The 23,908-nt window shown below is 30.9% G+C and overlaps 2 protein-coding genes across 4 annotated transcripts; one reads left to right on the forward strand and one right to left on the reverse strand.

Annotated features, from left to right (window-relative positions):
- Positions 1-572: 572 nt before the first annotated feature.
- On the reverse strand, positions 573-12,043 carry LOC122567837 (zinc finger protein 729-like). Of its 3 annotated transcripts, XM_043726900.1 has the most exons (19): positions 11,476-12,043; positions 9,991-10,125; positions 9,706-9,901; positions 9,462-9,619; positions 9,153-9,385; positions 8,573-8,899; positions 8,330-8,466; positions 7,939-8,255; positions 7,528-7,787; positions 7,181-7,448; positions 5,847-7,090; positions 5,298-5,727; positions 4,862-5,203; positions 4,606-4,793; positions 4,229-4,510; positions 3,973-4,150; positions 3,605-3,878; positions 2,845-3,456; positions 573-2,738 (listed from the first exon to the last, which is right to left on the reverse strand). In XM_043726900.1, exons 1-19 carry the CDS (start codon positions 11,608-11,610, stop codon positions 2,677-2,679), a joined length of 5,778 nt encoding a protein of 1,925 aa, XP_043582835.1. In that variant the 5' UTR covers positions 11,611-12,043; the 3' UTR covers positions 573-2,676. The 3 variants fall into 3 exon arrangements, with proteins under 3 accessions (XP_043582835.1, XP_043582834.1, XP_043582836.1); XM_043726899.1 differs by having other exon boundaries at positions 573-3,456; positions 11,476-12,039; XM_043726901.1 differs by lacking the exons at positions 9,706-9,901; positions 9,991-10,125; positions 11,476-12,043 and having other exon boundaries at positions 573-3,456; positions 9,153-9,341; positions 9,462-9,615.
- A 716-nt stretch (positions 12,044-12,759) lies between these two features.
- On the forward strand, positions 12,760-23,816 carry LOC122567847 (synaptogyrin). The gene is made up of 9 exons (XM_043726930.1): positions 12,760-13,186; positions 13,263-13,496; positions 13,660-13,750; positions 13,852-14,083; positions 14,872-14,985; positions 18,374-18,600; positions 18,913-19,060; positions 19,267-19,510; positions 20,082-23,816. The coding sequence occupies exons 2-8, from the start codon at positions 13,343-13,345 to the stop codon at positions 19,480-19,482; spliced, it is 1,182 nt and encodes a 393-aa protein (XP_043582865.1). The 5' UTR covers positions 12,760-13,186; positions 13,263-13,342; the 3' UTR covers positions 19,483-19,510; positions 20,082-23,816.
- The last annotated feature ends 92 nt before the right edge of the window (positions 23,817-23,908 follow it).

The following is a 23,908-nucleotide window of genomic DNA, read 5'->3' on the forward strand; positions in this document are numbered from 1 at the left end:
ATAAAAGATTTTTTCAATGCTAATGAGAGGGGGCGGCACATATCTTTATTCTACACATAATTTACAATAATTCTTTTCTTTGTAAAAGAATACTTTATTTAATTCTTATTTTATTTATTAGTGATAGTTGCGTCACTGTACGTTGCATTACAGTTACATCGATGTAAAAGTAGAAAAAATGAATGTTGATCAATATTGGAAAAATAAGAAGAAATACGTGTTATATATATATTAGATATTATTACTCATTAGATATTATTCATCAGAATATATATTATATATATTATTATTATATATAATATATTATATAATAATATATATTATATATAATATGAGTCATCAAACTCTTTTCAATATTTCTGAATTTTGTTTCGATCAATATCGTGCACCAAAACTGTATCTATCTATCTGCTATAACACATAACGTTTGCTGAACTATAATTTCAAGGAATGGTACAATTTTAAATTATGCACATACTTTTAAATTTGAAAAGATACTTCATATAATATAAGATTAGTAATTCAGACTATTCTTTTTATGTCTTTTTCAGGATTGGAATAAAAATAGGATATTAATCAACTTAGTAATTTTTATTATAATCGTTACAAACGTTAAATGCGAATCGCCATTCTCATTTCTTATGCACTAACACGCTGGAAAGGAAGCGAATGCCCCGAATAAATAACAAACGAAACAAGAACATAGAAAAAGAAGAAAAGAAAGAATATTAAACATGAATTAAGGAATGTATCACCGAGAACTATCCGATAGAGAATGGGAAACAGCGTTTTTACTTTGCTACCATTTTAATGGATGTTATCGATGACACTGGAGTAATGAATAATTCAAACGAAATTAATGTCATTTACTATCCTAAACTACATACGAACTCTAAGGCTGCTAAGATGTAACGGAACTGCGTCTTTCTAGAGAAACTGAACGAATATGTATCGGATAAGTGCTGTAAGACGTTTAGTACATTTAGAAAAATGTTTACTCGATGATTATTATCGAGGTTTTTCTTTCGTTGATATATACTATTGTACACCTTTGTTGGAAAATAGAAGTGATTGATTACCAGTTCCTCCTTCGGTATTTTAATACATACGATGGTAAAAAGAGTAATGAAGCTGGCCTTTCCATTCTATCACATAATAATCATACTTTGCTCATGCACACATATCAATATGTTTTCTTTCGTATTGTATAACGTAACTGTACACGAAATCGCTTACATGCCTACTATGTACACTAAGTTGTTCCGATTCCTTAACCCATCGATTTTGGAAATTTTGTTTGCAGATTCAAGGTAAATTCAATCGAATCGATATTAATATAATACCGAAATGATAATAGTATTAATATAATAATAAGAATGCGGGTAATAATAATAGTAATAGAATATTAACATAGACGTGTGCAACAGTATAACAAATACGGTAGTATATATTCGAAACGAACATTCAAGTTCAAGCAATGTTCTTCGTTATTAAAAAATTGAACATTCAATAAAAAAATACTTATAATTTAATATATTTTAAACCGTTTTATAATTTGAATAATGTTAATTATATATATATATTTATATATATACTATATTATAATATAATATATATATATTATATATATATATTATAATTAACATTATCATAGATACTCTGTATATTTCTACGTTTGTACTATTTTTTTTTATTTGAAGATTTATAAAATAAGGAAAAATTTTGAACGTGTTGTGTGCGAAATATCGATACCGATCGAATTACCTAATATTAATTCAAAGTTGAGTCTCCGATTTATTGCGTCTGTAAATTCGAAACTTAAATACGATGAAAACGTTGTCGAGGAGATCAGGGACTGTTCATTTATTATATCGTATCGCTTATATAGTCACTTTCAATACGCTTGAAATTCTTTATATTCATTGCGTAAACTTTAAATTCATAGCGTTACATAACGGATTAAGCTCACTCTTTTTGTTTTAATCTTAGCTTTCTTTACATTTGCTTGACACAATGAAAGAACCGTCCCTTATCATACAGTTTGTGAAAGCTATTTGTATCACTTAATCTAACATATTTACAAATTATCGCGTCATCAATATGAATTCCAAGGTACACGTCACGTAATAATTCATTTGTATCTTTTATACAGAATAAAGTAATACAAACTGCGATTATCTTTGACAATTTTTAGGAATACGTGGACATGTTTCGTCGACAATATTAACTAAAACCAAAGAATAAGAAAGGTCCTATCAATGGAATACATAATTTTTATATTAATAATGCATATGCAAAAAATATTTACCTGTAAAATATTTTCTTAAGTTTCTAATATTTTATTTTTAATTACCAATTAATAATTACTAATTTTTAATTATGCTAGAAGTCGTTAACATTTAAGCATAGAAAATTTGTGGCACTTCAAATAATTCGAAAAAAAGGTTAAACATTTAATATTTCACGTCATTTCTACTTACCATTAGAAGTAGAACATTCCACTTCATGAACAATTTATTTCATATAGAATATTTAACGCTAACTATTTGGAAACTAGATTTTAGATTTTGTCCAATTCAATTTTAGCATATTTAATTTTCATTGAATTCATTTCCACGTATTCTTCATTCTTCAAACAACATTCAACAACTCTGTCATGCCGTATATTTCTTCCAGCTATTTAATCTCAATTTGGCACTCATTTCCTTGCATCGTCGCTATCCTCTTCTGTACTGTACCTAAGCGCAGAATAAACATATTCTTGATTTGAATTCTCATTCTCGTCTTCTATTATTCCTTGCTGAATCAATATTTGATTCCCATCAGTCACCATTAGAACAGCACCTTCCAGATCATCCAATTGCATGTTTTCCTCTCTCTCCTCATTTTCTTCGTCTGTCTCTTCAATTTCTTCGTTTCCTTCGTGTTCTTCTGACCCCTCAATCCCTTCGTTTCTTTCATTCTCTTCCATTTCTTCAATATCTCCGTTTTCTTCATTCTCTTCATTATCTTCAACCTGTTCACTGTCCCCATTTTTCACAATTTCCTCGTTATCTCCAGGTTCTTCTATATCTTCGTTTAATTCTATTTCATCGTTTTCCTCAATCTCCTCATTATCCTCGTTCTCTTCCTCATTTTCTTCAGTGGAGTTTTCATCAGATTCGTTCTTCGTATCCTCAAAATCTTCATCGCTTCGATTTGCAAATGTTTCAGATTCCAACTCTAGAGATTCATTGTTGGGTAAGTGTTTTTCATATAAATTCATAGATTTCGGGGAGGATCGATTTCGAATCTCTGATAAATCGCACATGTCTTTCTCAGTTAGAGGCACTATAGGGCCTAGTTTATGACTTATCGGCTGTTCTACAGACATATTCTCAGGAAGCAGAGGCATCATGGGACTGAGAACAGGAGGTCCATCATCATCCGATAAATTTGCATCGTGTTTCTTTGTTTCTGCAATAATAATAACATATTTAGCTTTTCATATATTCAATTAATTGTTAAAAGGTGTACGCTAACAAGATCGACATTTTTTTTCTTGTTGTTGATTATAATAAACTAAATTATTTAATTTTAGATTGATCATCATTTCTTTCAATACCTGTATTTTCGGATTCTGGAAGATGTTTTAAAGGATAATGCTCCATGTTCTTTTCATCAATTTCTAAATTATCTAGTTCTTCTGAATCCTCACTCTCTGAATTGTAAGTAATTTCTCCAGTTGCTCTAGATTCGTCCTCTGATTCATGTTCCTCTTCGGCTTCGGTACTACTACCACTTTCCGATTCTTCTGTATCTGCTTCTTCTTCTGCTTCATATTCAAAATCCCCTTCTTCCACTTCTTCAATTATCGCATCATCAGCTATTAGACTTCCCTTTTGATAAGAGTTTATGTAAAAACATTAATATACAAAAATACTTTCATTAATTGTAGTAAGTATATTATTTTCTATTTCTGTAATTAGTTACCTCTACTTTTTCATTATTTTTCATTTGTTCTCCTTCTTCCGTCTTCGTATTACACGTAGTCGAATGTGCAGCTTCATCGGTAATATTTTTCCGACATTTTGGACACCAAGTACTAGTACCTGGATGGCCGATGTGAATACTTGTGTGTAATAACAATTTACTACGAGCATTGTGATACCTATCAAACATAAATTCCCGATTATATATCATGTATATTACAATACTATGTACAAGTATAGAACTAAGCATACAATACCTGCCGCAAATTTTACATGTAAAATTATTTCCTTCAGTTGACAATATCGCTTCGTGTGCAGCTTTCAAATGTTCTGCCAAACCATCATAATCTTTACAAAGTTTTAAACATACTCCACAAGTGACTGCTGCTTCCGCTCGATGGAAACGAATTAAATGTTGCCATAAATGTTTCTTTGCTGGCCATTGTTTTCCACACACTTCACAAGCACATTCTGTATTTGTTGATTCATCATAAACTTTCCTGGAATCCTTTCTTGAACATTTTATTGAAGATTTCGCCCTGAAATTGTGATTGATATATATTATTCATAAATTAAGATTAAGAAACAAAGAATAAAAGAAAACAGATATTATATTGTATTTTACAGTATTTACCTCTGAGTGAGTGGCATAAGATTTGGGAGAGGTCTCTGACCAGAGAGTTGAAGATTTATATCTTCAAAGAGATTGAAATCAGGAATATTTAAATCTGATGTAGGCTCTTCTTTCTTAATTTGATTATTATTCTTCAAAAATTCTTCTTGGCTACTTAACATGTCATTTCGTAAAGATAAATTTTCCTCCTACAAAAAGAATTTGGATTAATATAAAATCAAAATATATTAATTTTTTGTTCAAGAATGCTACTTACTCCTTTTCGTATATTTCGTCTGCAAGTTGCAATATGGTTCCAATATAATGTTTTAGTGCAAAATTGTCGCCTACAATTCTTGCAAGAGAAATCCAGTTTACCACGCATTCTTCTCTGTTCATCCTGTTTTAATCTTTTAAACATTCTTTCTGGATCAGTATTGTGCATGTTACGATAATGTTTTGAAAGTGCATCGCTGTTTACAAACATTTCTGGACACATTTCACAATCGTAGGTATCCGTTACGGACCTTCTCCTTTTTGAGTCACTAGAATCTTCATCACATATATCTACTTCATATTCTAAATCCTCTGGTTCTTCTTTCACTATTATATCAGGAGACTAACGCAGAAACAATAATTTTATATTCAACTATATAAAATATAGTTTTATTATTATTTATAGTAACTTTTATAATTACTTATTACAAACCTACCTCTATTCCAAAATCTTCGTTTTTCGACCCAATATCTAATCTATGTTCAAATGCTGCCAATTGATCTTTGGGAATATTATGTATTGTTTCATAATGATCCCTAATTGCAGAATCTTCAGTGAAAACAGCTAGACATTGTTTACAAGTCCTAAATACTTTTCCATGGCATTTTTTAGTATGATCAAACGCTTTCCATTTTGAAGCATATTGTTTCCCACAAACTTGACACGTATTGGGTCTTGAAAGAACACTGGAATGAACTTCTTCTACGTGACTTTTAAGTTCTTTTGGATCTTTCATTGGTATTAAACACACTCCGCAAGATACACCAATTTCATTGCGATGAAGAGATAAAACGTGCATTTTTAACTTCAGTTTATTTTCAACAGTATCACCACAGAAATCACAAACGTTAGGAGTGGTATGATATCTTTAATAGAAAAAAAAGAAAAAAAAATAGAAATTAATCATAATTAATCACTTATAGGATAAAATATTTGTGCTTTGATAAAGATATAAATGCTAATAATTATTGTTAAAGTTACATACCTGTGATCTTTTCTATGGGCTTCTAAATCTTCTTTAGTTCTGAATAATTTCCTACAAGATCCAAAATTGCAAGTTAAATCTGGATGATCCATATGCTTCACCCTGTTATGTGTCATAATCCCTAATTTTGAGGTAATTGTTTCATTACAAAGATGACACGTGTATGTGCTATGATGATTCTCGATATGCTTTTGTAAACTGGCACGATCTTTAAATATTCTTTCACAAGCTCTGCATCTCGTTAATAATGCTCCAGGGTCTTTCCTGTAATTCTGACATCCTTTCATATGTCTACGCAATAGATACCGCTTGTGAAATCCTTTATTACATTTTTCGCAATAATGTAAACTAACTTCTTCGGTTTTAAATTGTCTATTATCTCTTCCATCTTTTCTGGAATCAGGTTCGTATCTATGAATTTTTGAAATGTGTGCTGCTAAATGATCTTTTGAAGCACTAGTTTTCATACAGTAAGGGCAAGTTACATCTTCATGACCTTTGTGAACTCTGTTTACATGTTTCCATAAATGTGAAGTTCTTCCATAGCATTTATTACAGAGATCGCAAGGGAAAAGTCCATGAACGATTCGTCTATGATTACATAATTTTTCTAAACTAGTAAACTTCAAATCTGCACAAAGCTCGCAACTTAATTCTGTTTCCTTCATTCGTCCCTCTACTTTATTCTCGCTATTTTCAGCCCCATTTTCACAGCTTTCCTCAAAACCATGGATTTTTCTATGTCTGGACATTTTGGATTTATTCGAATATGGTCTACCACAAATGTCACAGCTAAAGTCACCATTCGTTAACGGCCAATGTTTCGATCTTACATGAGTACTCAGTTGCAAAACATTTGGAAACACTTTTAAACAGACACCACAAATTAATGGAACAGTATCCGAATGAACGCCCATAACATGCTTCCAATAATCAACTCTACTACCCCAAAGTTTACCACAAATTTCACAAGTATTTGGGGATGAACCTTGAATTGCGTGATGCTGAATATGTTCGTTTCTGAGAGATTTTGTAGCAAAAATTTTACCGCAATCTTCACGATCACATTTTATGGCTGATTCATTGCTATGAGACGAACTAACATGTAGCCAACGTTCCCATTTACTAGGATGTGAACTCCCACAAAGTTCACAAACGAAAAAGAGATGATATTGAGCTCTATTACCACCACCATTTAAACTCGAAGGATTTAAAGGATCTCCTGCTGGCACTAGTTGTTCTGACTGTGAAATTGAAAAATTTGCTTAATAAAAAAATGTGAGAAAATTCCTTGCTCCGCTTAATAATTTGATCATTGTTATAAGTATTCTTACTCTGTGTGCATTTCTTTGATGTCGTATTAAATGATCTTCATTAGGAAACGATTTATAACAAATATAACAGTCCACTTTATCACTATCCTCTTCATAGTCAAGCATTTGCTCTGCAGTTTCGTTACCGTTAATGTTCTCTCCATAATAATTACTATTTAACTGAACAAAGGTAGCAGGATCATAATTTGGATCCACATTATGTATGGATACATGAGCAATTAATTTTTTTCTGGAATCATGTTGCCTACCACAAATAGTACAACTGTACCTATTAACAGTAACAATAAAAATAGTTACAAATTTGTCATTATTATCAAATAGCATTTATATAATTTGAAACAAAGTACCTTCTCTGTTCAGAAAGTAATAATTTCGAGCCGCCGTGGTACATATTTACATGGTTCAAAAGTTGTGTGTTGTCTGCACAAATTTTTAAACAAACACCACATGCAAATGCTGCAAATTCTTTGTGAGTAGCACGAATATGAAGCCAAAGAGATGCACGGTCATTAAAATCACGAGTACAAATTTCACAAACAAACACAGTTTCAATTTCAATGAGATTTTCTTGTCCACTCTCATGGTCGTCTTCATTTTCTGCATTTGTCTAAAATTAAAGAAAAAAAAAAAATGCAGAATGAAGATTAAATAATCTAATTTTTCTCTCTTAAAAAAAAAAAAAAGGAAAAGAAAGAAAGAAAGAAAGAAAGAAAAGAAAAGAAAAAAGAAAAGATTGTGTTAAACTCTATAAAACGTACATCTGGAGACAATGGAAATTCAGAAGAGGTTTTACCCTCATACGAATCGAGATCCATAGATTCATTCCAATTATGTGAAACAATTTTCTTTAGACATTTATCACTTTCCACCATAGGACATGGATCAACACCATGTAACGTTTGAATATGCCTGCTTAAAGAAGATTTAAGAAAAAAGTCTTTTTTACACAAAATACAAATAAATGGCTTATCCGCATCGTGAGTTGCTTCGTGTTCTTTTAAATCATTAACTGAAGTAAAAGATTGTGGACACGATTCACAATACCATTTCTTAGTATGTTGAAAGTCAGTATGCTCTATTAAATGAAAGAAAAAATTAATTCTTGTTTCATAATTGTATGAATAAAACTTTATTTTGTATTCAAGTTACCTGTTTTCGGAAATTTTTTTGGTTTGCAATTTGTAGTAAATTTGTCTTCAAAATCTCGCTTAAGACTATCTCCTTTCGTTAATGCTTGTTTTAAAATTGTTAATTGAGGATTTTTCGCTAATTTAGCTTCCGCACTTCTAAATAATTAAATAATTTTAAATCACTTTTGTAAATAAAAAAAAAGGAAAAAGGGAAAGAGAAAGATATGAAATATATTTAATCCGATAATAGAACTAATAGTACCTATAATCTTTGCCATCATCATCACTTCCAATACTTGAAGCTTCTGAACTATCCACAACTTTATTATCACTAATCTCGTTTTTTCCTGAAAGATCTAATCTCTGTCCTTCGGTACAAATCCTACCATGAAGATTCAATTCCATAGCATCCGTGCAAATCTTCCCACAAGCATTACATTGATACCTATTTTCTGGCCGATAGATATTGTTCAGTGGAACCTCCGTAGGTGCTGGAAGACCAGCATGACGTGATTTTATATGTTCTTCCAAATTTGTTCGGGTTGAGTAGATACGGGAACAATAACTGCATGTCACTGCCGGATGGCCTCTGATACAGATATTAGCATACCGTCATTGTTACTATCATTATTAATATGTATCAATATCTATCAAATATTCCCTTTACATGTTAATATTAATTTTACAATTAATGTTTTGCTTTGCCTCTTCAGAATAGCATGATACTCCCTCCTAGAATTATTCTTGTTGATGTTTTAGATATTTTCGTTATGATATTACGTATCCATTTTAAAAATATATGTAATTGTTAAACGAAAGCATGAGAGTTAAAAAAGACATACCTATGAGTTGTAGATACATGACCCCAACGATGTTTTGCGGTGGAGTATGATTTATGACAGAGATCACACTGATAGGGCCTTTTATATGATGTATGATCATCCGTAAGAACTTTTTCACCAATCACGTCACCGGCACCAACGTGAATGCGTGCGTGCAAGGACAAATGACCCTTTGAACTAAATGCTTTGCTGCACAAGGAACAAACATAAACTTCATGTTGTTGAGATGTATGCTGTAATAATGTAAATTATCAGATTTCACTAGACACATCTAAGCTATACCTTCAACTGAATTTAAGTATAATATACCTCTGATAAGTTACTGCAAACATCCTGATGTTTCAATCCTGATTCTTCAGGTTCTTCTGCAACTATCGAGGTCATTTCCAAAAAGTCACTTGGATTTGTCTCCATATCCATTTCATACTCCTCTGAATGACGATCTTCAGAATCGTCCATGACTGTGGCTAAAATAAAAGGAAAAACAAGAATAGAATAATAGAATATTATTTTTTAATACATATTTTTCATATGTTGAAATTGCAGAAAGCACCTTCATCTGTCCCACTATTATCAATATCTTCTGTCTCATGATCAGCCTCTCCATCAGAATTCAATCTGGGTGGTGTGCCTAAAGCAGCATTTGGATTTACGATAGGAGCTTCCGGAATTAACACTGGTATACTTTTCTGTCCTTCGAAAAACTCTGAATCATTACAGCACGTCAAGATGGTTGTAACATCTCCATTCTAAACAATCAAAAAAGATGTTTTAAATATTTAAGATTAAAAAAGGACAACAATTTTTGTTAAACGATTAAGGAAATTTTTATTTTTACCGATTCTGAAGGTGATAAACACCTTTCCAAGAGAGCCACTGCATTAACACATGCTGTTCTAAAATCATAGAAATTTTCCAAATTGTACATACACCGATAACAGAGGCATTTTGGTAGTCGATCATTTTCTGCAATCTGAAATTAAATATTTAAATATTAATGTTTTCATTCTTATTTAATCAATGTATAAATGAACTTGATGGACTATGCAACGCAACAATTAAAATAAGTATAATTGGCATAAAATAATATCATTAACATAAATGATATCAACAAAGATGTATATTATTGCAGTTAACATTCATTCCAACGTCACTACAAAAATGTTCCAAGTGAAATTTGGCAATGATGTCATACACATGCCTAGGAATTATATAATATTTCTGGACTCACAATGATTGAAATATGTATTTGATACAACAAATAAAAAAGTAATTTTTGATATATCATAATAATATTATCATTGACATTATAATTAAATTTTCAATAACTTCAAAAGAACGTAAATCGTACTATGAGAAAAATTGTATACATGTAAAAATATAAATATTGCAAGGCATGGCATGAAATAAATATAAAATGAAATGAACTTAAAAGAATTATGATAGTTACGTTTAAAAATGTTATATAAATATATAAATTGAAAAGCTAAAAAAGAAAAAAATGGTACTTTCGAATTTACATAAAAAATATTTTATACACTTCAGAATCCATCAAAAAGATGTTAAATAAATGGAAATAAAAATTACAAATATTTAAATATACATCAAACTATTTAATGCAAGAACTATTGATATTATATTTACATAAAATATAAAATTATATAGAAATTAAAAAGAAAAAAAAAGAAAAAGAAGAAAGGCAACAATTCTAACTTTATCGTAAAATAATACAATGAAAAATAAGATCGAGCATATTTCAAACAAGGAAAATAACGTAATAAATACTTTTCATCACAACAAACAAGGCGTAAAAGTCAACTAAAAATACTAACAAGAACAATTAAAACGAAGAAGTACCCCGATAATAAAATAAGAATAAAATTGACGGATCATTTAAAATTAACACCAAATTCATGGATTTTTCAAAATTTATCATTTTTCCGAAACAAGTAAGAATTGAACTGTATATATAAATTAAAACACAATTAATAAATAATATCCAGAGGGAAATAAAACTATGACTAACAGAAATCATCATAAAACGCCACGCAAACTTGATCAAACTTTTCGGAAATATGAAAGACAGAAAGCAATACAAAACCACTTGTAACTTCACACAATTGCGAGACACATTTAAAGAAACTATAAAATAAGAAAGGCATTAATATAATATATTTCCGACATAAGTAAGCGAAATGTTGTAAATTGAATCGCAAGTTCCTCGTTAAATGGGGAACATTTTGAAAATGATTTGAGGAAGTTGACACGAAGGGAAAAGAGGTTGACGTGTAAAGAAATCTCTGGTAGGCGAACGATGACGAACCTTAAACGGCAGACAAGCTTGTATCTTGTCAACGAGTTGTCTGTTCTTGCCCTCTTGACCGAAGATGTCCATCTTGACGGCGTCGTAGGATGCGCATAGTCTACAGAGCTCCTGGTAGCGTTCCCTGGACTCCATCGTCGGCGTGGCCACGAAGACGATCACGATACTGGCCCGAGGAAGTTGGATAATCCGGAGTTCCTCGTGGCAGTGTTGAAAAAGGCTCTTCTGGCCCAGGCTCGGCCTTCTTCTTCTTCTTCCTCGGATCACATCCTTCGGAGCGGGGATCCGCGGCTCGCTGCGACACCGCGCGGCTTCCGTTTACAGGCTACTTCCTGGCGATTTTCACGACAGTTAAGGCCCCGGGCGCCGCCATCTTGTACACAGACACTTGTTCCATCACCCCTGTCGAGCATGACCTCCTCCATGTCTCTAGCTATCATACGCTTACGTAGAAATATCCGTCGATTTTTCGATACTTTGGAAACCACGAATTGTATTTTGGTTTTATATAAAGTCCAGTTCGTATTGAATTCATTTCTTTGATATCAAGAGAAATTTTCAATAAGCGTCAAATCAACATTTTCAGTAATCGATAAATGATCGGATTGGTTCATGGTTATCTGATTATTGATGCTTCTTTATCGATGAATTTATTGTTTAGAATATATAAAAAATATAGAACAGAATATAGAATATTAGTATTATAATTGTTATTATTATTTTTATTGAACCCTTTTTCTTACCTTATCTAGATATAAATTATGGTGGCTGAAAAGAATATTGGTACACCGTGGTATGTATTTATTATATTTACGTATTAATAAGTTAGAAATGAGTATATTTTTCGTACGATTTAATAATATTTTCACGCGAATAAAAAAGTTGGTACTATGGAAATGATATTCATATTCATTGTAAAATAAAGATATGTGCTAATACAGAACAGTAATACCAGTAATTTCGAATTAGAATATCACCTTTTCTAACAAATCGAAGATACATTTAATTGTACGTATATTATCTATATGCATATGTGCTGAATATATACATATACTGAACATATGTAATATAAATAGTAAATACTAATGTTGATATAAAATCAATAATTTACGTTAAATCATTCGTGAAGAAAGAAAATATATTTACATATTCAACATTTGAGTAATATCCAGAATTATTATCATAATTAAATACATGATTGAGCATATGATCAAGTATACGTTAAAAAGTATTTGATTTACATATTTTCCATTGTATTTCAACTGATTAAAATGAAGTTGCATATATCTTATCAGATTCAATTTAATGCATGGATATCTAAGTTATAAAATTGTAATCTTAGTATACATTACGTTTAAGTATACATTTAAATATATATCGTGTGTGTGTGTATTTATTTGCAATGTATGTAAGTTTACAGAATAAAATTTATCTATAAAAGATTGATAGATTTATGAACACTTTCAAACTTAACCCACTTTACGATAAGAGATTATTATAAAACTTTTTAAACAAACGTAATGAATGATGCGACTAGAACGGGACAGAAAAATTTAGTGTATTAATACCGTCATCAAACTTTGTTACTGTGGAATCGCTAAAATATTAAATTTAGGTTAACATCAGATTTTAGTGGTGAAACCGTATATATCAATAATTTTGTTGTACAAAAGAGTATAATATGAATTGAATGTGATTAGGAGCTTATAAAGTAAGTAGAATTTGAAAATGTCAGTGTCTTTTGAAGATTAAGTTGGAATGTTATTATTCTACATTTAAATTTATAGGGGACAATTAAAGAATTACAAAAATATATTTATATTAAAATAAAAAAGTAAGATTTTAATTTTTAGCATTATAAGAAACAATGAGTAATTATTCCGATCCCTTTGGTTTTACTAAACAAACAGCAACTTTGTTGCGTGGTTTGGGTGCATCTGAATTAATAGTAGAATGCAAAAAAAGAAATATATCAACGGATGTATTACACGAGCTTACTGTACAAGAACTAATAATGTTAGGTAAATTGAAAAGTTCTTAACATATTAATAACGTTAAATAATAAAATCAAATTTGAATAAAAACTTTTCATTTGCCTTTACTAATACAAATTTCATTGTTGTGATTTACACTTATTTGCAGTACATATATATTTCTTATCTAATTTAGAAATTTTTAATATAGGCATTGATCCTAAAAAGGCTGAAGAGTTAAAAGATTGTTTAAACGTTAGGAAAAGAAGATCCAACATTGTAATAACAAATGTTGAGGACAGGTTGAATATTATTTTGTTAAAATTATTTTAAAAGACTTTTCTTTTGTATACAAATACATAATTTAATGAGCAGTTTTATCAAGAATTCATTATTTTTTTAGGATTGAACATTTTCTTGAAATAATCAAAGATGGAGAGCAGCAGTTCTGTTTGATACAAGCGTTTATAGCGTATTGTCGATTGAGACTCGTAAAGGAAAGAATTAATATTTTTATTGATCCCAACAAGTGTTTGAGTGCTTCTAAGGTATTACCTATCGCTGTTGCTGCAACACTGACAGAGATAGAAGAAGCAAATAAGAACCTTTCTGAACTTGAGGAATTGATTTTAAGGGTTAGTCCTGAAAAATTTTCCGATGAAATCACAATACAATGTCACTTTGTTGTTTCATGGTATTTACGTAACATTAAATATTTCAATTTTCATTATCTTTTACAGTTAAAGATAAAACCAAAACATACTAACCTTCATAATGTTTGCGTTGCTATGGGTGCATTAGGATTAGTAACGCTTCTATTATCTAAGATGTATATAACAAATATATTTGGATGTAAGTATTAAGTATAAAAATCAAGAAGATATATTTTACATAAAATTTATTTTTTATACAAAGCTTTAATTTATTTTATTTTTGTCAGAATTTTTGAGAAAGGTATTATAAACATTTTATAGATATTAATAAATTCTTGGTTCTAGAATAATCAGCCTTCTTTATTATTAGTAATATAATTTTTTGTTATAATAAGATTTCAAACTACATTATGATAAATATATGATAAAATGATAATAAAATAATAATGATAAAATAAACAATTTAAACCTTGATTTAGTATCAATGAGGATAAACAGACTGATAACATTCGTTTAATTGCGCCAATATCCCTATCAACGTAAATTCAGGTTAATCAAATTAAACAAACGATCGTACGATCGAATAGAAACACGCATGGCGACTGGTGAGTGAATCGAGAAGGGTCGAATTCTCGATTAATTTACGTTCCATCCACCCGAAGCGCCCTTGTGAAAGGATACACCCTAAAAAATTGGGTGGTGGGGATAGAAAAGAGTACTGTCTCTCGGCGCATGCGCGCTTCCATTAGCTTCGAGCTTTCAAATTTCAGCTCAGTCGTAATAAGATGGACGGTGGAGCGTACGGTGGAGGAAAGGCAGGAGCCCCTTTCGACCCTATTGCCTTTATCCAAAGGCCTCAAGTCATTTTAAGAGCCGTATGTCTGGTAAGTTCTCTCTTCGAACATCTAATAACGATTGCTCTGTACTAACGTCATTACGTATTAAACGATATTGTCGATTTTCGCGACGAACATTGATTTTAAAGGGTGAACCACCCCCACCAGTTTCATACGATGGGGTTCTATTGATTTTTCGCAAATTCCAGCGATACACCCCATAATAGAAGGATCTCGTACAATTTTCTATTGATTTTTCAAACATATTTTATCTCAAAATTTTCGCGATAAAAAATCGAACGATAAATCGACGAATCTTTAATGAAAAATTTTTCAAGTAAGTGAGAGAAATTTTATTAGGTCTCGATCGTGAAAGTGATAGACGATTTTTAAAAGTGATTCAAGGTATCGAAAAATGAAATACAATAATGTGAGCTTAATAGCGAGGAGTCTAGGGCCATACTTGAGAATGTTTTTCTGGTTAGTTAGGTAGGTGTCCTGTGAAGTCGAGGAAACGATGCAATGAGCGCGAGTGGCCAATATACGACACGAGCAACGAGTACTTATAGATATGAGGCATTTGAAGCTCGTTGCGTGAACTCTTAGTCAATTTCAAAAACAAAATAGTGGGGATAGCCTGATAGGGATAACCAAAATGGGTAAAAATTGTCATACCTATGCAACCAGTATTGTACTTAATCCCGTTGCAGTCCTCTAATTTTGATATTTTAATCTAGTTCTTATTTTAGCGAACAAAAAGGATTTATAATGTTTGGGGGAAATTTCTAATACAAAATTGATACCAATTCTATATACCAATAATAAAATTTCATATTTTGTATAAACTCGAGATATTTTCTGTCGTTAAGAAAATATAGTTGGGTTGAGACTGACAGAAAAGTCGCAGCAGGGTTAATTAAAACACAGTAAAGTAGCCTAGGTCAGTTTTGGGGCGAATTTCGAAATGGAATCGCGCGTACAATTTTAATAAGATTTTAATTACCGCAGAATACAGGATGGGTCACGAAATTGGGTCAGGTTATATTTCGAGTTTGGTTAGAAATAGAAGAGAGTGAAATAGTATTATCTTGTGACTTTAACTTTTTCAGAAATGTCTACGAAATACAAATACACGTTTCTTTTCCATGAAATTGCATATCCTTTTATACATAGATCGATTCTTCGGAATATACTACGTAAAGAGACAGCAGAGTACAATATACAATGTGAAGGAAATCAATATTTCAAATTTTTGATGAGTCGTCCGCCTTATTAAGGATGTTCGAATATTCCATCCATCTTCACGTACATAGCGAGCACTTTATGAATTGTTATTTCATATCTTCCATAACAGAATTAGTACAGCCGCTGTTTATATTCGAGCGATGTAATTTAACTCGCTGTTTTAAGTTTTCCGCAGAAGTAAACGGATTCGAGTAGACTTTATCCTTAAGGTAAACCTCGTAAAAAGAAATCAAGAGAAATTGAATCTGGAGATCGTGTAATGGCCGTGGTGTTGTGCTACGTCCATATACACATACAGTCTATATGAATTTATCGTGACGATAATTAATTGCGTAGTGTTAGAGTTTTCGTGTCTTCGAATGGTCTAATGTTATTACCTATGTCATAAGTCCGAAAGTGTTTACAATTGATATCTAATGTATCTTCGGTGAAACGTACGACCTATTCAGAATTTTAAACATCTTGCAAACTGATTTTCTAAAACGAATATTAATCTTTGTATCTTGGTACTTTTCTTTACATAGAGTCATCTGAAGAAACGATCTACGTAGTAGTTAAGATTCGTTAAAAGTATACATTTGCATTTTCTAGACATTTTTGAGAAAAGTAATGTCGTAAGAAAATTTCGAAAACTAATTTTATGATATTTTTCTATTCTTAATCAAGATATTGATTGATTAATCGAGATATAATAATTTGTTCCACCTGTGTGATTCATACAAGAACGGTAAACAAATTGTAAATTTTGATGCTTAAAGAGTGCAAATGTAATTTTATACAGTTTTATATCTTCTTAGATATAGAAACAAATTTTCTAGTATTTTCGTTTAACAATTTAATGACAGGTCAATAACCCCTTTACAAAGAGTGAATTCTTTGACATTAATAAATCTTGGATATTAACGTAAATTGAAATGTATTCGTAATGATAATATCTTGCTCTTACGAGATTCTTGTTGATATCAACGATTAAAAGAGATTGTAATTATCAAAAACTTTTACTGGAATTTTAATTATGTGTATTAGATGGTGTATATTTTTAAAGGAAATTAAGTTGGAAAATCGACAATTACTTTTTAATTAGAGATATCGTAACAGCTGTAGATTTCGCGAGTAGTGCAAAATATGGTTCTATTCCTACAACTATCAATCCCGACTGTAAAGTAATGTACTTTGTTTATTTCCGTACGTTGTTGGCTTCCTCTTTTAATTTATCTTGAATTAAAAATTTTTATTTCTCTTAAACAAATAATTATTGAATTATTCTATCTGCTAATTATTCTTTGCTCTCAATTGTTTTCTTCGTCTCAGAACTGTGACCTTCGTCTAACCCACTTCCATCTCAAGACGGATCTGGACCACGTCGAAACTAGATTCGATTTTATATAAATAGACACGTAGGAAAAAAACAAATATTTCATGGAGAATCAAACGGAAATCTAGTTTGAGAACGGATATTTTAGATTCAACGCAGAAGGAAAGTGTTCCAACAAATTTATGCGTTTAATTAAATATGGTATTTCATTTCTATGTTGGAACTTGTTTACTTATCTTTGTATATTTCGCACATTATTCGTAAAATAAATTTATGTATGAGTTTTGGATTAGCTTGCTAAAAGCAACAAATCTATAGTTTTCGCTATAAATAGTTGGTATGAAAAGACATGTATAAATTATGAACTAAGTTAAAGATAGAGTGATATTAGGAAGTCTATTCATATTTGTGTATATGTGTGTATATAATTCCAAAAATTGATTCGAACGATTCACGAATTAGTCACGTAAACAAATGACACTATCGTAAGCGGTAATCTTGAACAAGATATCCAGTATTTCACTGTCTATGTAAAAATCTAATATGATTCCTTTTGATTGTTTTAATCATTTCATTTATTACTTCGAATTGTTTGAATTATTTTAAATTATATTAAAATAGTTCTTTTAGCGTTTATCCGACGAACTTAATATAGTATCGCCAAATTAAGAAAGTTAATGAAAAGCTAATTAAATAGACTAATTAATTTGAAGTTTCGTTTATAAAATTTGAGCAATTTTGAATGAAAGTAAAGTTTTAAAAATCTAAGAAAAAATATGTATACGTAATAAGTGCAGTGCTACCAAAGATATAATGTATTTTCTTGTAAGAATAATTTAAATCAGAAATTACAAATATTGTCGTTTAATCTTTTAGCTCTTCGCGATAATCGTGTTCGGATGCATAAGCAACAAGGGATATATAGAAAAGCCAGACGGAAAAGACGTTTGTCTTTACAACGGAGACCACAATGCTTGTAATTACGGGATAGGAATTGGAGTCCTCGCCTTCCTCGCTAGCATTGGATTCCTAGCTGGCGAATATCTCTTCGAACAGATGTCTTCTGTTAAGACCAGGAAGCATTTCGTCCTGCTCGATTTAGGGTATATTTCCTATTCTATTTGCCCTAAAGCAATTTTATTTGTTTTCAAATTATCGATACCGAATATTCACTGTATAAATTTCATCCATAGAATAATACTCGATTTCTCAGGAAATTCAAACTAATAGGTTACTTATTAAACTATCAAGTTACATTTCTGTAATTGCATTTACAAAAATATAAATTTGCACGAACATCCGCAGTCTAGAATGAAATTCCGGCTAGAATTGACAATTTTTCAGCGCTTCGATGAAAAATATTCATACTCGATGTATCGTAATAATTAAGTCGCTTAATGTGTTTTAATGCTTAGGTTTTCTGGCTTTTGGGCATTCCTTTACTTCGTCGGATTCTGTTACTTAACCAATGCTTGGAACAAATCGGAAACGCCGGAAAATAATTACGGAGTGAACAACGTTCAAAGCGCTATCGCTTTCTCCTTCTTCTCCATTTTTACCTGGGTACATTCATCAAATACTTTTATTGTATTCAATTTCTAGATGAATGTATGTAATCAGTTTCAAAATATCAATTATCTCGTTCGAGCATGCGTTCTATTAATTTTCTTTTTACTTTATACAAAGATTCGCTTTACTATTGTTATTCGTTTCCTTATAGCGTCATTATCTGTTTTTAATTTAATATATTTTCCTTCGATCTTGAAAAGGCTGCCTGTGCCTGGTTTGCCTTCCAAAGATTCAAGCAAGGTACCGATGCTGCATTCGCACCGAGTTACGAAGCGGATCCTGTTGGAGGGACAGGATATACAAGTTATCCTGATGCGACTGATGCTGGTTATCAAGAACCACCATTCGGTCAACAGCAACAGCAGCAACAACAACAGCAACAACGGATGCCTGATTTTCGAGCACCGGCTTACTAACCCTCTCAAACATAGTTTATCACTATTGGTAAAGCAAAATTTCTATTAATCTGCATTTAGGAAAACATTCTACATTCGATATCGAAATATTATCAAATAATAATCGGAAGATATAAAATTGATCTATTCTAATAATGAGTTAATAATGAATTTCATTCATGCTAATGAGAAATAACGGGGCCGATTCATGAGTTTTATAACAGAGCATTAATTTTTAACCTTTGAATTATAAAAGTGTGTATTTCTTGCCCGGGTTATTTCGACCGAGTGAAGCCCCGCCCCCTTCATACACACTGATCTAAAAAATGTTATTTGACAACATTTTTTATGATAACCTTAATTTAGAACGTTCATACATGTTATACGAATTTCGTGGAATTTTTTTAACAAGTATCGTTTACTAAAAAATCGTTCATGAAAGACCCGTGTTTACAGTTTCAGGGTACCGTAAAAGCGTTCACGGTTTAAGGTTTAAGAATATTAATTTCATATAATTGATTTTTATTTCATTAATATCTATATAACTATTATATCGTTGAATCTTCTTCTTCGTCTTTAAAAGTGTAAAATTAATTCTGTGCTTTGTATTATCTTTTTAGATACAACGTAAGAAAACAATAAGAAAACAGAAGACAGAAGCTCTGCGAGGAAACTTTCAATGATAGAGCAATGTCGATAGAGTAAGTTTTCATAGTAACATAACTAGTGGATGAAAGAGAGAGGAGAGATGAGTAAACGAGGGGAATAGAGAAGTGGGTAAACAGGAAAAATATAAAGAGAGAAAGGAGAACAAGGAAGAGAATGTACGCGTGTGCGAATACGTATGTGTGACAAATACGTGTATGACTGTGACAAAAAGAAAAAAAAATAGAAGAAATGCGTGGATGTGTACGCGCAAGACAACAAAACGTTACTTGTTAAAACTGTGCTTCTTATTGTTGACCACTTATAAGTCTTACACCTAAAAATCAATGGCGTAAGCGACAAAGAAGAAAATATTTAAAAAAATGAAAAACCGGGTTACTGCCCTTGGATAACACATTTGAAACCGAAAAATAAAAAAAGAGTGCAAAAGAACAGGAAGAACAGCGGGAGTGAGAGGAAGAAGGGAAAAAGAAAGATGGACACTTACCATCCATTGAATTATATATAAATATAAATGCATATATATAAATTTATTATATATATATATATATATATATATATATATATATATATATATATATTAAATTTAAGATGTGCCGAAAATCGAGCGATACAAGCGGGAAATATAAAATTATTCGCCGCTGTAAACTGGAGACAAATCTAGTTAGAAGAGTAATCTTTTCCACAGTGATACAGGTTTCAGTTTTTCGAATAGGTTGCGATTAAAATTTTTAAACGTGCACGCAGCTTCGTTATTCACATTTAAGAACGTGCTTGAGAATATTAATCGTTTAATGCTTCATGAATTTTTTACAGTTGCGCTTACATTATTTTATCGTGGACAGAAGAGGAAAAGAAAAAACGGGAAAGGTTAATAGGTTTTTTCAATCTCGAGGCGAAGTATTTTATATTTTTCTTTTGTATTGCCGTTTTCAGAACACCGTGTGTATGTACACGTGTATATGTATACATTTTACATATATATGTAATTGTAAACGGATAAAGAATAGCGGCTCTGTAATAATTCTTAAGTAGTTACATGCACATATATTTTACTGTGTTAATATAACGTGTTCATAGAAAATCGCGAATACGACCGTACTACTATTAACGACAAGACCTATATCGAACAAAATAACAAAAGATATTACCATTCTGTTGGAAATCGAATTAATTCTTGATTCCATTCTATCATTGCCGTACTATCTTATATTATAGGAGGATTCTCGATTCGCAATACGTTGCGCATTAGTCTTAATCTTACAAGAGAATACTGGAGGCTTACCGATACGCCACCATGACGTATTATGCACCTGTTTTTCAGTTTATACGATAAATTCGTTTCAATTTCCTCCAAGGAAGAAATACATAAAAGAGATATCGAAGTTACTTCGTTAAGTTTCGTTGATTATGTTTTTTTATGCTATGATATTACGTTATTGCTATTATATTACGTCATATGGTTATTTAAGCGTATTAGAGAAATTGGGAAAGCAATGTTTCAAGCAATTTAAAAAATATTATTCAATTGGTACGTGGACTATCGAAAGAAACAATGAGAGGAATTGTTCTACTTTTATCAGTAATGAAAAACGTTACCAAGTCATTTTTTAAATAATTTATTTTTTGATATTATTTTATACAGAAAATAATTAAATGATATTTTATAAATCAAATTGTTCTTTACCCAGTTTCTCAGTGTTGTTGATGTGAATATTTGAGATAATTTAAAACAGATAAATATATATTTAATGCATCTGTATGATTTAAGTGAAGATTGCGAATATGAATTTTTTTCTGATAGTAACTTTGTATTGCCCCAATATTAAATTAAATTGTTACTTAATTACGTAAATGATTCCATATCGAATACGTTTCTTGATAACGATAAACGACTTTTACATTCCCTTTCTAGCATTTTTAGATGCTTCATCTTTTTTAAGTACGTTTATTAACGTTTTTAGCAATATTGGAGCGGTGTTGAACAAAATGTCTACGAATCTCGTGACTAATTGCATGACTATTCTTTTTCTCATGCCGATTATACTGCCTCGGTTAAAAAAAAAACTTAACCAGCAAGTTGCATGGCAGTGTCGTAAAATAATGATAACGAATAAAATCGTTTTTTCGATAAGTTGTATTGTTTTCCTTAAGCGCTGTCGGTATTGTATCTAATGACTATTCGAATTGATGATACCATAACTTTCATGTCCAGTACCGTGGCAATACTATGATGATAATACTACGGTAATTGAAAATAGGTAAGAAAAAGAAAAGAAGAAAAAAACAAAAATGTAATTAACTACGGTTACCTACAAGAAAAAGATAAGAAGCTATTATACTTGTCGTTTAAAAGAACAATTGACGATATACGATCGAATTAAAATTGCGTCTTATATATATTCCTTAAGGATTGTACTATTGAAACAATATTGTAATAGTGTCACTATTTCGGGCAGCTTTTTCTAAAGAGAAAATTCACTGTTGGGCCAATATGAATTCAAACTTTCGCGATATTTAACTTCCACCTGAATTTCAGTTTTTGTAATGACAAGTATTTACTACTTCATGTGAACGTTATTCTTGCCGAGAGGAAAGAAATATTTATTAAGGTGGTATCAATAATTAAATAGTTGTTGTATCATTGTGATTATACCAGGTGTCTCACTGTAAGAAATAAATCCACTCACGTGGATATAGAGTATTTTATCCCCTATTTTAATATTGTATCGTATTATTTAATGTTTAAACATTTAATTTTACAAGTAATCGTTGTATAAAAACCGTTCCTTACTATTATACCATTATAATTGTATCATTTAAATTAAGTCTAATTTCAACAAATAAAAATATTATATTTTGGATTTTGATTTTAGTTATCTCGTTTAGGTTATTGAACAATTTCTTAATCTGCGAATAATTCACAAAGACAGAAAATCGATTAGAGATTTCTGAGACGCCTTGTATATAAAGTAGTTGTATTTATATTTGAAGCAGTAAAAATCTGAGTGTTTAGAAAAGAAGTATAATCATGTAATTAACTATAGATGAGATACATGTAAGTAATTATTTTTATGCGAGTCGAACGATTGAACGGATAGCCAAAATCGATAGCTTCGATTCATTCACTCTCCCTAATGTGGTAATATCAATGTGGTTTGTGCGCCAATTGAAACTGCGTTTTGCCTAGGGGAATTTTATGAACGGAGCAGAAACGTTGTTTTATTTTCAGCGTGTCGTTTGATTGATTTTTCTGCAGTGAAATTTACATATATTACGCAAGGCAACGAGAAATGTAAAACTCGTTTAATTACTATGGAAAATTCTATAAAATTCCGACAAAAGTTGCTATTGTTTAACGTTTAATAATTAAACGAACAGAAATGTTCGCAAGAATTGGAAAACTTTCAAAAAAATTGCATTAAATGTACATAAGTATTATTTTTCAAATATATGATTATCCTTAACGTCGCTACTTCTCGTTGCTTTTCACGTTGTATTTCAATTTGTGGCTCAATCTATTTTGACATCGATGATGCAAATAAAACATCCATCGTCGACTAGCGTTCCTCAGAATTAAAAAGAATTTCTTTTCGGTCATATTGTATTCTTTACATTTGTTGAAAGTTATTAGAATTTGTATTATGAAATCGCAACGTTTTGTTGTTTAATAAATTTTGAGTGCCTAATCCACGACAATTATTAGATTCCTGTCTTTCGATACGTATATTTTTTTAAATAAACTTGCAATCTTTTGTTATCGTTCGATAACTACTGTATA

The sequence above is a fragment of the Bombus pyrosoma genome, linkage group LG5 (genome assembly GCF_014825855.1).
Source record: "Bombus pyrosoma isolate SC7728 linkage group LG5, ASM1482585v1, whole genome shotgun sequence".
NCBI classification, from domain to species: Eukaryota; Metazoa; Arthropoda; class Insecta; order Hymenoptera; family Apidae; genus Bombus; species Bombus pyrosoma.